The 17,725-nt window shown below is 49.1% G+C and overlaps 1 protein-coding gene across 1 annotated transcript; it reads right to left on the minus strand.

The window, feature by feature from the left end:
- Nucleotides 1-535: 535 nt before the first annotated feature.
- MORN1 (MORN repeat containing 1) lies at nt 536-15,632 on the minus strand. Its single transcript, XM_044445316.1, is given in 6 exon segments — nt 536-620; nt 1,848-1,866; nt 2,426-2,503; nt 5,551-5,658; nt 7,815-7,913; nt 15,452-15,632. Coding segments are annotated over 6 exon segments (570 nt in total).
- Between the last annotated feature and the right edge of the window lie 2,093 nt (nt 15,633-17,725).

A 17,725-nucleotide genomic window follows, 5' to 3' on the forward strand; every position in this document is an offset into this window, starting at 1 on the left:
CCAGAAATCTTATTTGCCCCAATCCCCCTGCTTCAGACATTCTGCTGAGCATTGCCCCTCACACAAGCCAACCCCTGCCAGAAAGAAGTTTTAATTCTTCCGCTTTAGCAGTCCGAATAGAATCCACTCATAAACCTGAAAGCAGCCAACGAGCCATCACGAATTATGCAGCGCTACGCCCGAAGCGGCACGATTTTAAATGATAAGTTACACTGTACTTGTGGCGCGGAAGCGCTCCACACTGACTGGGAGAGCAGGTGTGAAGGCCCAGAATGCTCTGGCACCAAAGCGAGCGAGCGGAGCGCTTGCAGTCCGGTTTCCATGAGGGAAGGAAAGCCTGGAAGCTTGCCTGAGGCTGTAAGCATCATGCTCTAGGTCAGGCGGAAAGCTGGGAAGAGATTCCTGGACATGGGGAAGCCCAACGGCAAGGAAGCCTAATGCCTCATTCTAAACGGGAATCTCACAGTGGGTCCACATGATGGGAAGGGGCTCCTTGCCCTATGCAGTGTTGTGACTCTTACATGCATACCTCATATTATACGCTTCTGTCCCCACAATGGAGCACTCCATGTCCTTGTCTCTGGTCCTGAATCCAGTCTCCTTCAAACTTGTCCCCATTTCTAAAAAAAGAAGAACAGCCAGAATAAATTTCTTCGATGGTTTGGAGGCTTCACAGCCAAGAATTTATTCATTTGATTTACGTCCTGCTGTTTTCTTGCCACCAGCTCAGAGTAGCTAACATTCTCCCCTTCCTGCTCTCAGCCTTATCCTCACAACAACAACCCTGTGAGGTAGGCTGGGCTGAGAGCCTGTGACTGGCCCAGAGTCACCCAGTTGGCTCCATGGCTGAGCGGGGACTAGAACCCGGATCGCCTGAGTCCTAGTCCCATGCTCTGAACCGCTACACCACACTGGCTCCCTTATATCACACTGAGAACAAGACCTCCAGCACTGATCTGAGGTCTTGGGTGGGACGATGTGGAAGAACGTGGATAACCCGGTCTTAAACCACTTAAGGATTAGTACCGGCACTTAGAATGGAGCCTGGAAGCAGGCAGACAGACAGACAATGGAGCTGATGCAGAAGTACAGTAATATTCTCTTTGCTATAAGTAAAGTCATGAGTCCGAACAGGAGTCTCTGTTCTGGACCAGCCGCATCTTCTAAAGACTTTTTGAACAGCAGAGAGGGCATTGCGATACTCCTGCCTGGATGTACCTGAAGGGTGGATGACTGAAGCCAAACCAGCCTTCTCCAGGCAAGGCTGCAGCTGATGTACGAACCCCGACTAGAAGGCACACTGAGGAAGTCCTGGCACCTTCTAACATCGCCTAGATCACAAGTGTCCTTAACGAACAGCTCCTCCATCTTTTCTGGATGCAGGTTCTCATTGGTGCACATGGAAGCTTCTCTCCTGGGCCAAACATCAGCCTGGGGAATGGGGATCATTTTTATCCGGCCACTGGAGAATGTAAGAAAAGCTCTGCTGGACTGGACCAAAAGTCCATCCAGGCCAGCACTCCATACTCATGGGGGCAAACCAGCTGCCCACAGGATCCCTCCAGCAGGATGGGTGCAAGACCTCCTCCCGCCCAAGCTCCTCGGCAGCTGGCGTGTGCAGGCAGCCCCCTTCTGGGGAAGGAGGAAGCCTATGGCCAGCAAGGCTAGTAGCCACGGATAGCCTCCTCCCTTGTGAATCTGTCCAATCCCCTTTTAAAGTCACCCAGACTGGTGACCATCCCTACTTCCTGTGGTGGCACATTCCACTGTTAACTGTACATTGTACAAAGAAGTCAAGAAGCAAAGAAACCTTCTCAGACACAGTTGTTCTGATCCGGCTGAGGTACCTCTGCACGACCACCACAGCTGACACAAAAGTGCCGTTGCAGCTACGGTCCCCGCCATGCCAAGACCGCTGCCTCTTTCAGGATCCTGCTAATCAGTCCTGCCCTGACTCACTCAGCCTGACTTTGCTCTGGGTTTCATTTGGCCCTCCCAGGTATGTACAGGACTTCGCTGTAGCTCCTTGAACAGTCCCGACTTAGAATCAAGCCAACCTGGTTACAGGTCAAGCTTACTTGAAAAGCATTTTTCATAGAAACATAGAAAACAGAGTCAGAAGGGGCCTCCCGGGCCATCTAGTCTGACCTCTGGCGCCAGCCGGCTCCGCTCACGACATGCCCGCCATGTGCACGTCCAGCCTATCCTTGAACACCCGCACCGATGGGGCCTCAGCCACCTCCCGTGGAAGCCCCTTCCACACCCTCGGGGTCCCGACTGTCCGGAAGTGCTTCCTGGCATCCAAATTGAACCCTGGTTCCCTGAGCTTTGCTCCGTTGGAGTGTGTTCTGCCTTCCTCCTCGGGGAGAACAGGTTTCTACCCATCTCCATGTGACATCCCCTCACATACCTGTATGTCGCCAACAGATCCCCCTGTGTTTTTTCTTGTTATGGAAGCATCCTTCACACAGTTGTCCATCTTAGTCTGTCAGTAGCCCATAACCTACAAAAGAACAGGAAACAGAGAAGAGGGAAGACATCTTCTTGACCCACATCGCCTCCACGTTGTCCCAGCCCAGCACAATCCTTGCAGGGTGGCTTATTTTCCACAAAACCCAGCTTGTTTTTGTGTCCTTACTCTTGTCCAGGATGGGTTGTTGCACATTATCCAAACCCTTCAGGACAACTTCCTCATGTGTTGAGAAGAATTGCTTAACAGAACTGGCAAAACTTCCTGCCAGAAGCTTTTGCAGCCTTGCCAACAACTACCCGTCCGCCAGTGCCAAAAACGACACTGAGATAACCTTCGCTTGCTCCTCAGTGGTTCTCTCTCCAAGGCCTGAGAAAAGGTGTGATTCGGGATGTATCTTATTTGGCTGACAATGGAAAAGCACCAGTAAAAGGCGGAAGTGGTGGAAGTGGAAGCTCCAAAAAATGAACCCAAAGCAATGTGATCCTTTGGATTTCTATTGTTGAATTGACAGTTGTCCATGTCTGCTACCTTTTCCAGACTTCCCCAAGTCTTCTAGCTAGGCTAGAAAGGAAGGATGTGAATTCCCACTGCTTTTTCAGAGCAGTTCCCACTGCAGTGACTGGGTTTACCTGACCATTTCTTTAAAAAGGAAACAGACACACACATTTAAAGGTTGAGAAGTAAATGGAGAAGAAATGCGTGCCAATTTAAGGGCTGGGAAGTAAAAGGAGGGGAAATTTGTATACCTGTAAGTACTTGCACTGAATAAGAAGGGAAGGGAAGCTGTTAGTTCCCCTTTCTAGAGTATGTGCCGCCTCGAGGAAGTATGAAAAGGACACTGGAAATTACCAGGTCAACCCGTAAATCAAGAGGGTTCCATTGTGGGCAACAGGGTTCTCTCCACCTTGCTTTTGGTACACCTTTGATACTTCTTTTGCCTTCTTTTACAGGTGCTTTCCCACCGACAGCTTGGGATTTGGTCCTTTGAAACCATAAGAAAGTTGGTCTACAGGTCATAGTCACATTTCCTCCTTTGACAACTGAAAGAGACAGGGAACTTGACCAGATATCAGACAGCTGTAAGCATGCCCTTCAAAGGCCCAACAAAAATGAGTTGGTTTTTTTGAACAGTGCCGTCTTCAGACAAATATTTGAGGCGTTGATTCCTGCTATCAGCAAATAAAAAGCAAAAGCCCATGGAGCAGGGAGAGGAAGCCATGATGAGTCCTGCCACAGAGGATATGATATTTAAATATTTATATGCTGCCTATTTCACCATGGCACCTAACAGACAAGGAAAGCACTTCATAAAGCAATGGCATCACTTAATATAAAACCAGATAAAATTACATTAGGAACAATATGGTGCTGGTATATTATGTTGTGAGCTGCCTGGAGAGTCGATGGCTAATGGTGCAGCGGACGGATCAAATAAATAATAAAAAGAAACAACTGGCTGGGGGGGGGGGCAGGGGAAGGAGGGGGAGAACCATCCACAGCGAGCGCAACAGCCATTGGGCACAGCACGGGTTGTGCAGCAAACACACACACTTGTGGCTTGTTTGCAGGGTAGCTTAACATGTTGTGCAAACCTGCCCAATGTAGAACTAAAAACAACCCCCCGTTTTCCCATCTACTGCACTGGTATGTCCTGCTCTCTATGCTTCTTTGCCCAACTCAGAGTGGAACCCTTCCATTTTATGTATTTCTGCATTTACAGGCTGCGAATTATTCAGAGAGACTCTAGGCTGTGCACAACAAAGCCAAAAATTGCAAAACATTAAAAGCCTTCATTAAAAGTAATAAATAACAGTGAGGGTGTTTAAGGATAGGCTGGACATGCCCATGGTAGGTATGTCATGAATGGAGCCAGCTGGAGCCGGGGGTCAGACTAGATGGCCCGGGAGACCCCTTCTGACTCACTCTGTTTCTAATGCGTACCAAGGTGAGACAGACAACCACACTGATTTACTAAAATCCCAGTAAAAACAAACACCTAAATTCAATTTATTTATTTTATTAGGATAGTTTTATCCCAGCCAACTGGAATCCAATTAAAATGGGTGGATAAGAGAAATGTTTTCACCTAGCTGTCTTCTCATAGATGCACAAGGTCTTATGTCTGGAAAAGATTACCTGTCTGAACACTGGGGAGGAATATAAGCCCCTCCTTGTATTAAGCAAAGTGGCGGCACACTGGACCCCTTAATGCCCCTGCCCGCATGACGAGACACCCAAAGCCATTTCTACTCCAAGCATCTTCAGTTCAGCAACCTGCATTCAGAGGAGCTTCTACACAACCCAGGAAGCGCCTGCGAACACAAGCCAACTCCCACCGTCACCCATCCTTGCTGTCCGCTGAAGCTCTGCTCCATGCTCCCAAAATCTACTCCTGACCGTCTGAGGGCTCTCTGGAATATTATGGGCTGTGGAATGAATGCACTGCTCTTCCAGGTTTGGAAAGTGGGTTTAAAAAAAATAGGGGGATTTGGTGTGATTGGAAATGCAGAAACAACTCTGGAAGCAAGGCAAGTGCTTCTAATTGCACTGGGGCCTTAATCAAAAACCCCCAGAGCTGAGACAACCATAAGACAGAATCTATTATTAAAAGCTCTTCTAACCCGTCCACTACAAATGTCTCAGATTAATTTAAATTAAAATTAACACACCACTCCACACAGTGCCTGCAAATTATCTTAAGACACAAGGTACTTTCAGATAAAGCATTCACTGTGCCATCTCCCTGCCATCTGTGGAATTTTCTGAGCTGGCTGGACAACAGTGTCCTCCCACTGAGCAATTCTCCCAGGCTTCCGCCTTTTCCCCTTGCAGAAAACCTGTTGAGAAAAAGGTGCAATACTTCTGCAGTGGCTTCGGATCTGCAGTGCTAGAAGCCACCTGTCTAGAAGTCCTGTAAATGCAAGGACACCTCTATTTCAGTGTGGATCACTCAAGGAAAGGCTCTGGTGCTCTGGGCAAGATGCGTTTGTGCTCCACTCCATCATAATTAGCAATACCCCAATCGACGGACAAGGTCAACCCGCATCTCATAGCCACTGCCTGGACACTCCACTTACCTTCCTGGACCCCAAAGGAGAACTCCTTCACATTTCCACCATCTGCATACTGCATGATTCCATGCCCATGGAGTTCACCAAAGAGGAACTGGCCAGAGTAAGTACTCCCTTGAATCAAATATACGATAAAGTAAAATGCAGATAGAAAATCGCTCTGAAAAATGCACTTAATAATCCTTGGTGTTCCAATAAAGATTTTGACTGAGCCTTTCCTCATACGAGGCATTACAAGTGAATAATTATCAGCTGCTTCTTTATGATCATGGCAGCTTAGTGAAGAATAAAGGGAGTGTTCACTTTATCTTATAAACTAATGGAATCGTAATCCGTATTCCTTTCGGTCTTTAAAACCAAGGTATCTTAAAAGACATTAGTGCCACATTAAAAGAAAGAGAAAAAAATCATAGTATGTTTTTTATGGTTAAGGGTTGAGTACGAAGTACTTCCATTTCACAGTCAACTTAGCAGCATTTTGATGGCACAGTCATTCAAAAAATTCATTGCGGAGAACAGAAGTGGAGCACTACAAATACAGTTAAAGTTATACCCTGAAGTCCCTGGAACAAGTGAAACTTAGTTCAAAGGACTCCTGCTCAAAATCAGGTTGCTTAGCCCACTCCTCAGACAACAAATGGCTACCAGCCAAAATCTTTCAATGCTGGAATTAAGCACAATGTGAAACCGGACATGAAATTGGCATTAGATTGATGAAAAATGCTTACATGTGTATGCACATTTCATCCCATTGTCTCAACAGCAGATGGAGATGAAAAGGTCAGAACTGTTTGTGGCTTCGCAGAACATGGGGAGGGACGTGCATTCCGTTGCAATTATTTATACAAAGACAACACATTGATGTCTACCTGGCGACATCTCTTGCAAAAAGGTTACAAGAAATGAAGCAATCCAATGGGCCAGCCCGAGACACGGAAGGAATACGGAAAAATACAGACCGCCCTTTTTATGTGGGCTTCAGAACCATCTTGGAATGAGGTAATAAACTTTGGGGGCAGGAGGAATGAAGTAGCCTCAACCCCAGGTCAACAGGGGTCCCTCAGGGGCTGAATCCCACACGTAGCCCCAGGTTCAGCTGGTTATTTAAAGTCACTGCAACCTTTAACAGCTTAGGACCTGGATATCTGAAGGAATGCCTCCTTCCTTTGTGCCTGCCCACCCCTTAAGATCTGGCTGGAGGTCCTTCTTTGAGAGCCCTCCTTGGAGGAGATTAGGACGGCGGCTACCCAGAGCAGGGCCTTCTCTGTGGTGGCTCCGATTATGGAACATGCTCCCTAGAGGGGGTAGCCTGGCGCCAACACTATTCCTCTCAGTGCCAGGCCAACCCCTTTTTATTTTACCAGTATTTTAAGGCTGAGTGTGATTTTAATGTGGGGGTTTATTGTATAGCAATTAAATTGGATGCTTATTGTAAGGTCCAGTAATGGATGGGAGAGACATGCTTTAAATAAACAAACAGCATCCTGCGAGGACCGCTGCATATGCAGAACGCGGGGTCAACTAGACTACAGAGGCAAGCGCAGTCCCAGCTTATGGCACAAGGGATCCGGTGAACACCCCTCTATTTTTATTTAAAACTTTGATATGCCGTCATCACATGCCTCAGCATCTCGGGACAGCTCGCAACACATACAATTAAAAACAATAACACAAATTCCTTAAAGATTTTATATAAACAAAAACAAAAATTTAAAAGTGACTGTTAACGATAAAATATTAGTTTTTAAAATAGCCATTAAATAAAAAGCTTTCAACCTGTCGCCAAAAAGAATATAAACTTGGTGCCAGGCGTACCTCTCCAGGGAGCGCGTTCCATAATCTGGGTGCCACCGCAGAGAAAGCCCTGCTCTGGGTAGTTGTTCTTTTGGTCTCCTTTAAAGAGGGCTCCCGGAGCAGGGCTTCCCCCACAGATCTTAAGGGGCGTGAGGGCATGTAAGGGAAGAGGCGCTCCTTCAGGTATCCTGGCCCCAGGCCGTTCGGGGGGCAGGGAACCCCAAATGGCCCAGCGAGGCCATGGAACGCTAACATGTTGGAGGGAGCAGGGAATGGGCCCAGTGAAGGAAGCATTCCATAGAAACATACAAACAGAGCGAGTCGGAAGGAGCCTCCTAGGCCATCTAGTCTGACCCCCGGCTTCCATGTTCTGTTGTTGACCCCACCACTTATGGGGTGGGTAGAAACTGAATGGCCACACATTTCCCAGCCCTGACTTACAATGCACACTGCATTTTCAGCCACCAAGTTCTAACCTGTAGTTGTCCAGTATCGGAATCCATTGCCTGTAATTTCACCATCTGCAAACTTGCCTTCATAATAACTCCCATCCTTAAATAGCAATTCCCCATGACCTGGAAGGAAGAAATAACCAATAAAATATATTCTCAACCACAGGCAAGTCTGTCCCAGAAATTTTGAGCACCCTAGTGGGCTAGAGATGAGGGAGGGGAACTGGAATCAATTAGATTATCAAATGGATAAGGAGACGGGCACACCATCTTCTGAGAAGACCGGCATATTGAGATTCGTGAATGTATTCCCCTGTAGGTTTAGTTATAACTACAGCCTTATTTTATTAATCACTTAATTTACATAACTCCTTCGTAAAGACTAAAGTTCCAAAGAATATTACATCTGGTGCATGATGAAAGGACGTAATTAACCTGGGAACTTGCTTTCTTGTTCACTAAAGTCAATTCACTAAGAAATGGCCAGGTTGGTCTTTTACACCACTGTGCCTTGAGCATAGAGAAACTTCTCAGGACTGATACCTGCATGTAACTTCCAGAGAAAAGCAGCCCAAGAAAAAGCTGCAGAAGCTTAGAACACAAAAGTCAATGATGGTATAAGCTTTGGGGGCTCGGAGTCCATTCAGGCAGACACAAGATGTGAATGTTGCTATCACACTTCTGCCATCTAATGGGCGATAGTACAAATATCTTGCCACCAGAAATATCTTGTCTCTTTGGAAATACAGCAGCAGACAACCTGCAAGGCTGGGTTTCTCTGCTTCCAGTTTTGGAATGGGAATGGACAACCCTGTCCTAACCACGAAAAGGTGAAGTCAAAAGCAGCAAAGAGAGGCCTAAAGAAATAATATAATTTTCGATCCTTCAAAGTTTGCTCTGCCATGAGATTCATCAGGGGAGCTTGACTTGCAGGATTGTTGCAGGGATAAAAGAGGAGCACAAAAACCACACACACAGTGCCTCAAACTCGTTTTTCGGCGCCAGGCGAAGACCTTTTTATTCAAGAGGCATTTTAACTGTTAATATTATTGGATTTTATCTGGCCAGGGCGGCTTATTTTATACTGTATTTTTGTATTTTTAATTTAATATTTATATTTTTGATTTATATTATAATTATTTTAGCTTAGTGTTGTAAGCCGCCCCGAGGCTTTGGCGCATGGGGCGGCATAAAAATGTTTTAATAAACAAATAAAGAATAAATAAATTAATAAAATAAACAATGTTGAACAAACATGTAAAAGGAATAAATAGCAATAATATACTGGTTATATTAGTGACCATTACACCTTTGGGAAGAAGTGTGGCACAGTGACTCAGCCCCCCCCCCACCCCCCGGATAGCTGCAATATGGACCATGCGTCATGGTCCATATTGCCAAGGACATCTGTGCATCGCCTGCAATAAGGGCACCCACCTGCCAACTTGGTTCAGGGGCCCCAGAATTAATGCAACAAGCTGCCCTAGAAGATCATGTGCACCATTTCAGCTCTGAGTACGATTACCTTGAAAGAGACAACTTAAAGAAAAATGTGCTACGAGAGTGTTGAGGTGTTTCTAACATCTTTCTCCAAAAATAAGACAATGTCTTATTTTTTTTTTTGCTCACAAAAACACTAGGTTTTATTTTTGGGGTAGGTCTTGTAGTTTTATTTTATTTTAATGCATACAACAATCCACACTTATTCATGTAGAACAGCAGGCAATCTGGGTTCGAATCCCCGCTCGGCCATGGAACCAACCGGGTGACTTTGGGCCAGTCACAGACTCTCAGCCCGGCCTACCTCGCAGGGTTGTTGTTGTGGGGATAAGATGGAGGAGGAGAATGATGCAAGCTGCCTTGAGCCCTTTGTAGGAAAAAGGCAGGATATAAATCGAAAAATAAATAAATAAATGCTTTTTTCCTTGTTTCCATTCTCCTTCCTATTGGAAGAAAGATTTGGAATACACAAAGTACCCATAGCCTGAAAGCAAAAGAAGCAGAATAAGGTTCTTAAAATGGTATTGAAAACAGATGCGGTTAAATAGACTTTAAACACACACAATCAGGACTCCAAAACACTTGCTGATCAAAACACCAAGACTGAGTCCATTTGGCAGTGATGGAGATGGATGGAGTCCAAGCTTTTCCATCGCAAGCCACCCTGTACAAGAACTTTCCTCAAGCATAATTCAGGCATACATTGAAAATGTATCTGTTTGTTTTGGCTTTTCCCCAGCTGTGAAGTCTCCCAGAACCAATGCCCTGCACCATTCCTTTCCTCTTTTCTTTGTTACATTTATAGTCCATTTTTGTGCACCTTTGTAAGATAGAAACACAGAACATGCATCAAGATTTGTTCAATAAGAGGCAGTAGAGAAGTGCTGCTGAGAAGGATACAGGTAAAAACAATGTTCTGTTCCCAGCCCTAACCAAGCCAAAGGCCAACAACCCAGAGAACAACAGAGCAAAGAGCAGGTACCTTTGAGCAGTCTGGCCCAGCAAGCAGCAAGGTGTGGCCATCGAGGCAGGATAAAATAAAGCAAGGAGAGGCAAAGCAGGTAAAAAACCTGGCAAAATACAGGGGGAAGCTCCAGGACCGAGCAGGCCTGCAACGCTGAAAGAACTTCTGGAGAAAAGAGCCGGCTCTCAAACAGCTCTCCCCCAGGGCTCCAGGTGCTGCTCATCAAGGCCTGGCAGCTGCGGCAGGGCGTGGGGCCAGTCCTGCAAACCCCAGGGTCGGTAGCCTGGGACCAGCAGAGGGAGCCCTCGAGCTTCCCAGAGCTAACACCTGTACCTGGGATGTCTCATAATAGAATGGCACAAATAATATAAATCACACAATTGGCTTTTTCTTTTTTTTGCATCATGGTTCTGGCAATACTCTGTTTTATTTGTTTATTAAAACGTTTTTATGCCGCCCCATTCGCCGAAGCCTCGGGGCGGCTTCCAACAAATTAGTTAAATAATTATAATTAAAAATATAAACATTAAAATAAAATACATACAGTATAAAATAAGCCACCCTGGCCAGATAAAATTCAATAATATTAACATTTAAAATGCTGCTTAAATAAAAAGGTCTTTGCCTGGCGCCGAAAAACAAATAACGACGGCGCCAGGCGGACCTCTCTGGGGAGCGCATTCCATAACTTAGGCGCCACTGCTGAGAAAGCCCTCCTCCGAGTACCCACCCTCCTAATTTCTCTCACGGAGGGTTCCCGGAGAAGGGCCTCTCCCACCGATCTCAGGGGGCGGCTGGGCATGTATGGATGTAAGCGCTCCTTCAGGTAACCAGGACCCAAGCCGTTTAGGGCTTTATAGATCATCACCAACACCTTGAATTGGGCCTGGACTTCAATGGGAAGCCAGTGAAGCTGTCGGAGGACTGGAGTCATGTGAGCATAACGCCCCGTCCCCGTCAACAGCCTGGCAGCTCTATTATGAACCAGTTGAAGTATCCGGACCGTCTTCAAGGGTAGCCCCACGTAGAGCGCATTACAGAAGTCAAGACGGGACGTCACCAGCGCATGTTTCACTGTTGCAAGGCAGTCGTACTCCAGGTAGGGGCGCAGCTGATGAATCAGCCGAAGCTGGAGGAAAGCGCTCCTCGCCACTGCTGTTACCTGAGCTTCCAGTGAAAGCTCCGGGTCGACGAGCACTCCCAAGCTGCGGACCTTGTCCCTAAGAGGGAGTGCAACCCCGTTCAGGACACGGTTCAATTCACCCTTTCCGAAGCCCGATCCGCCAACCAACAGGACCTCCGTCTTGTCTGGACTGAGCTTCAGTTTATTGGCCCTCATCCAGTCCATTACCTCGGCCAGGCACCGGTTCAGTACAGCCACTGCCTCACCTGGATTGGTGGAGAACGAGAGGTAGAGCTGGGTATCATCAGCGTACTGATGGTTCCGCAGCCCACACCTCCTGATGACCTCTCCCAGCGGTTTCATGTAGATGTTGAACAGCAAAGGGGACAAAATGGACCCCTGCGGTACTCCATGGCATAACTGCCATGGCGCAGAGCCATAGTCCCCCAGCACCACCTTCTGAGACCGGCCATTGAGGTAGGAGCGGAACCACTGCAAAGCAGTGCCTCCGACCCCCAATCCCGCAAGCCTGTCCAGGAGGATACCATGGTCGATGGTATCAAAAGCCGCTGAGAGGTCCAGGAGAACCAACAGGGACGCACTCCCCCTGTCCTTCTCCCTGCACAGGTCATCGTACAGGGCGACCAAGGCAGATTCAGTACTGTACCCGGGTCTGAAGCCGGACTGAAATGGGTCCAGATAATCAGTTTCATCCAAGAGTGCTTGGAGTTGTCCCGCCACCACCCGCTCTAACACCTTGCCCAGAAACGGGATGTTGGCCACTGGTCTATAATTAGTGGCCATCTCTGGATCCAGTGACACCTTCTTCAGGACCGGTCGGACTACCGCCTCCTTCAAAGGGGCAGGCACCCGACCCTCCCTCAGAGAAGCGTTAACCACTTCCAAGATCCAGGTCCCAATCCATGCTTGGAATTATTTAATAACCAAGACGGGCAAGGGTCCAAAAGGCAAGTGGTGGGATGTACTCGTCCAAGTACCTTGTCCACATCATCGGGCCGCAGTAACTGAAATTCATCCAATAATTCTGGACCAGACGGCGGCGTTGGCATCTCCCTTAAAACCTCTGAATCAATAGTGGAATCCAGCTCGTGACGAATCTGAGCGATTTCCCCCCGGAAATGCCTGGCAAAGTCATCACAGCGGGCCTTTGAGGGTGGAATCAGGTCTTCTTTTGGACCTGGACGAACCAGGCCTTGCACCACTCGAAAGAGCTCCGCCGGACGGCATTGTGAGGAGGCAATGGAAGCGGAAAAAAATCTCTTTTTTGCCGCCCTCACCGCCACAGCATAGGCCCAATAGTGGGCTCTCAAGTGTGTTCAGTCAGATTCATCCCGTGATTTCCTCCACCTATGCTCTAGCTGTCTCCCAACCTGCTTCATCGCCCGCAATTCAGGTGTATACCAAGGGGAAGAGCGGGCTCTGCCCGGTGGGAGAGGACGCTTAGGAGCGATCGTGTCTACAGCCCTGGTCATCTCCCTGCTCCACAGTTCGACCAGAGCCTCGACAGGAGCACCCGTCTTGTCAGCCGGAAAATCCCCCAGGGCCTTCAGGAATCCTTCCGGATCCATCCGGCTCCGGGGGCAGACCCACACAATCAGGTCCACACCCTTACAGAGGGAGAGGTCGCTCTCGAGCACAAACCTCACCGTGTTTCTGTTCATAGGGGTACTGATGATAATAAAAATGATGCGCTTCAGTAGATGGAGGTTCTTAACATCAGCCATGAGATTTTAGTAGCAACAACAACAAGATCAATACGAACAACAATCTGTTTCTGTTCAAGGAATTGCTAATGACGATAATCTGTTTCCATTTGTGGCGCTTGTAACAATAATCTGTTCTCATGCTTGGAGAATATTCCAGTATTAGCCTGCTCCCATGTCTTGGGTGGGTAATAAAAATATTAACAACTTACTTCTGCTCATGTTCTACAAATCTTATTAGCAACTTGTTTCTGTTCATGGAGGTGCTAATAGCAGTGATAATTTGGCTTCTGTTCCTGAAGCTTCACACTGTAAGAGCATTCAGAATCTGCCTCTGTTCTAATATTATTATTATTATTATTATTATTATTATTATTATTATTATTATTATTATATTTCTAATAACAACTGTTGCTGTTTAGGGTTGTTCTATCCATGGGGTCCTTCTCTGGGAGCCACCCTTAAAAGATGTGAGGGGAAGGGCCTCCTTGGTGGTGGCACCCCAACTGTGGGAACAGCTCCCCAGAGATGTGGGCCTGCTGCTCAGTCTCTATATGTAATCTGGCACCAGGGTAAACCCTTTTTATTTTCCCAGTATTTTAATTGTTAAGTGTGGTTATGCTACTTTTATACTGGATGTTATTCATGATGTAATTGGGCCACCGTGGGTTAATTTAATTTAATGTAGTTGGCTGTTTGCTATTTATTGTTCACTGTTTATGTATCTGTATCTAATTAGATTTGGGTATCTATCCCTGTCTTATGACTTATGTTCTATTGTTATTATGTTGCACTTCGCTCGTTTTTACTGTAAACCTTTCAGAGACCGTGGCTAATTATGAACAGTATACAAAAGCTTTCATAAATAGATACATTTCAGTGTAAGGCTAATTTTGAGGAGGTGGTGATGAGAGGGCTGCTGGACAACATCCTCCGGATTGCATTTTATTTATCTGTTTAGAATCAAACAAAAGTTTTAAAAACCTGCACACAACAATACAATTAGAACGAAACTGTAATTGCAACTATTCAGCGCATTTTATTTATTATTTATTTATTTAAAACTTTTGTATACCGTCCCATCACAGACATCTCGGGACGGTTCACAATAACAATAATAAAATAAGGTAAAAATAAAGTAAAAGCAGCACAGCATCCAATATTAAATGTAACTGTGAAACCACATATTAAGATAAATTAACAATTCAAATAGTGGGAGAATTAAAAGGTTTCCACCTGGCGCCGAAAAGAAAGAAGCGTTGGCACCAGGCGACCCTCTCTGGGGACCTCACATCAGCTGTACAGAAATAAAATGGGAGATCTATAAAAACAAAGTTGAAAAGTCGATGGTTAAAATGCTGGGGATGGGGGGGGGGGGACCATTTTCACCTGGCACAGAAAAGAATACAAAATAGGCACCAGGCACCCCTCTTTGGGGAACTATTTCCAAAATCCAGTGCCACTACCGAGAAGGCCCTTCTCCTGTGTAGCCACCCCGGGCTTCCCTTGGAAGAGGCTCTGGGAGAAGGACCCCCCAAGAAGACCACAGGTTCCGAGTCGGGATCTATGCAGAGGCAACGCTTCAGACGACCTTTTTAATACGAGTTGCTCTTCCAGCAAGAGAGCGGGGATTGTGGCCAGGCACAACCTCGCAGCAATAGGAAGACCGGACTCGGGGCACGACGACGGACGCGCCTCGCCGAAGCCCGGCCGCGCTTATTCCAAGGGCGCAGCAAGGAAGAAGGGCACTTCCAGGGGTGCCCAGGAGGCACCCGGAGCAACTCCAGGAGGCTCTTAGGGCACGGCCGGGAGGACACCTGGCCAGGGCCATCTCAACAGCACGAAGGGCCCCGGGGAAAGCAGTGTACTGGGGCTCCAGGACAACTACAACTAGTTATTTTTGGAAGTTTTCCGATTTTCCAAGGGTTCACATACACAGATCAGCACGGGGCCCACGGGCCAGTGCCCATCAGGCCCACGTGTGAAGTCGGCCCTGCGCCCGGCCATGCCAGCGGCACCTGTTCCGTCCGTGCAGGCAGCATGGCGCCCTGGGGGGACTGGAGGGGCATTTGCGGCGCCCCGTTCGCGGGACTGACTCGCAGGGCCCGCCTCGGTTTCCGCATCCATGCACCGGTTCGCAGATGCGTGCATTGCGGCGCTGCCGGATGCAATGCAACCGCGGCACCAGCGCATGCATGTGGGAACGAGGCAGGCAGGCAGGCAGGCGGCTGCTTCCCGCCCCGACGCCCCGCGGCGGCCCCGCATCGACGGCCTCTCGCGCCAGGCCAGGCCAGGCGGGCCAGGCGCGCGTCTCCCGGGGAAACGGCCTACGACTCCCGGCGTGGCCTGCCGGGAGTCGTAGGCCTTCCCTTGGCCGCGGGAATCCGCTCGGCGCCGCCCGGGGCGCTCGACCCGGCCGCCTTCGCCCGGCCCTGCTCGCGAGGAGGCCCCGGCCGGACGGGCCGCCTTGGCCCCGCCCCGGCCGCCTTGGCCCCGCCCCGGAAGCGGAAGCGGAAGCGCCGCGCCGCCATCTCGGGAGGAGGAGCAGCGCGAGGCCGCGGCTCTGCCTGGTCCGGCGGGGCGGGAGCGGCAGGAGGGACGCCGGCGCGGCCTGTAAGTGCCCTCCCGGCCCCGGCGCGCGTTGCCCGGCAACCGGGCGCCCCCGCGGGAAGGGGGGGCGCGGGCGGGGGTCTCCTCCCAAGGGGAGGGCCCGGCTCGCCCCCCGGGAAGGGAGGTGGGGGCCGCGCGCAGCCTGCCTGGCCCGTGGCTGCCCCCCCTCCGAGTGGGGAGGCGAGATGCGGGTCCTGCCCTTCGCTCTGCTCAGGCCTGGCCCGGGGGAGAAATCCTTTCCCCTCCTCGCAGCCCCCGCCTGGTGGGGCTGGTTGCCCCCTTCGCGCCCTGCCCTGGGGATGGGGCGGGGGGCCCCGGGGGGGGCGATTCGCCTCCGCCCCCTTCCCACCCCAGAGGCCGGTTTGCGGTGGATCCCACCCTTGACTCCCAGGCTTTGGTTTCCTTTTCAGGCGCCCCAAGGGAGGTTGCAACGCTGCTTTCTCTCTCGCCCTTTCTGAGCCCGGTGGGGGTTGCTTCTAGGCCCATTCCCACCCCACCTGCTTGCCTAGGACTCATCCCACGCTTTCCTTCCCCACTTCCCTTATTTGCTTCCATTTCAGGACGACCCAGTGGTGGGAACCAGCCTGCTGGGGTTTCTTTTTCATCCAATGCCGCATTCTTGCCCCATCCCGTGATAATCTTGGTGGGGCAGATCCCCTTATATGGAATTAGGCTCCATGCTCACCAGCCCAAGCGATAACAACCAGGGACTGATAAATAAGAGAACAAGACTGTAATCTAGCATTGAGTGTATACGTGTGTGGTATATTTCTTCCTAGTATTTGGTGTGGCATTTTACTCCCATAGCAAGAGAGTGATTCTGCGCAGGCTCAGACACAGAGTAATATTGCTGGGAGGGACCAGAATCCCGCTCTGTGCAGGACTCCACGTTCAAACATCCCTTTCAGATGTCGGCCAGCCACATCGTGAACGCCTCTAGTGTGGTGCAGCCCACAAGCTCCCTAAGTCAGAAGGAGCGTTGTCGTACGGCCCAGTGCTCCTGAGGAGGCCTGCCCAGTTCTGAGCAAAGAGGAACTGCATGTGATTTGAAAGTGATACTTCTGCTAATGCATTTGCCCTTTTTGCAGCCACTTTACAGTGCTGATGCATACAGCATGGAAGGACCCTTCTCGTCACCCTGCTGCATGCACTGGACCTGGGGCTGCTTGCATGAGGGTCGAGAGAGCATTCAGTCTGTTGCATAAAGTGCAGTAAACGGCGCACGTTTCTTGTCTTGGATTTGGGTACAGGACAGAGGCGCTGGGGTGTCTCAGCATGTTGGAATGGACATTTTACATGAGACCCTCCATGCTTGGTAATGGAAGCCGTCCAGGCTTCGGGAAGATTAGGGTGAGCCTATTGGGCTTCTAAAATTAGGTTCGGCAATGGTTTGTAATGACTACTCCCCTAGCCAGGTTTGTATTAGTACTGGGTGTGGACGAAACACTGTGGTTGAGGTGTGTTTTGGTTCACACCCTGCAGAGTTTTCTGAATCGGCCTCCAACAGGTTAGGCTGAGTGGTGTTTTTGTTGGCCAGGAGTGGCCAACAGAACACCGCCTTGATGAGAGAGTCATGACCACTGTTTGTCCTTGCTGCTTTGCTCCTCCTTCAGCCTACTATTGTCTATACAGAGGGGGACAAGATATGAGTCCTTTATCCCGGGGAGGGGGGTACAAATGCTCTTGCTGCCTCCCATCAGAGCATGCTGACAAAACCCTTGCGTTAAGGACAAAGCTGCTGCTTCTCTGTCCAGGCTCAGGCATGTGTATTGTGTGGGGACAGGCATGACCGCAAGTGGAATTCACTGCCCACCTGGTGTGCAGTTTTGTGCCAGAAAAACATTTCCGTACAAGCTGCCTTCCAACAGGTTTGCCACAGTTACGACGGCTGTGCAGATTGGCTCTGTGTTCTTGGAAGGGGAGAGTGCAAAAGGAAGTGTAATTGTGGTGGTGCAATTAAGCATTCACCTGGCAGCTGCGAAGGGAGTAGCGATTAAATGAGTTCATAGGTGAA

Source organism: Varanus komodoensis, unplaced genomic scaffold (assembly GCF_004798865.1).
Source record: "Varanus komodoensis strain SLA01 unplaced genomic scaffold, ASM479886v1 scaffold48, whole genome shotgun sequence".
Taxonomy (NCBI): Eukaryota; Metazoa; Chordata; class Lepidosauria; order Squamata; family Varanidae; genus Varanus; species Varanus komodoensis.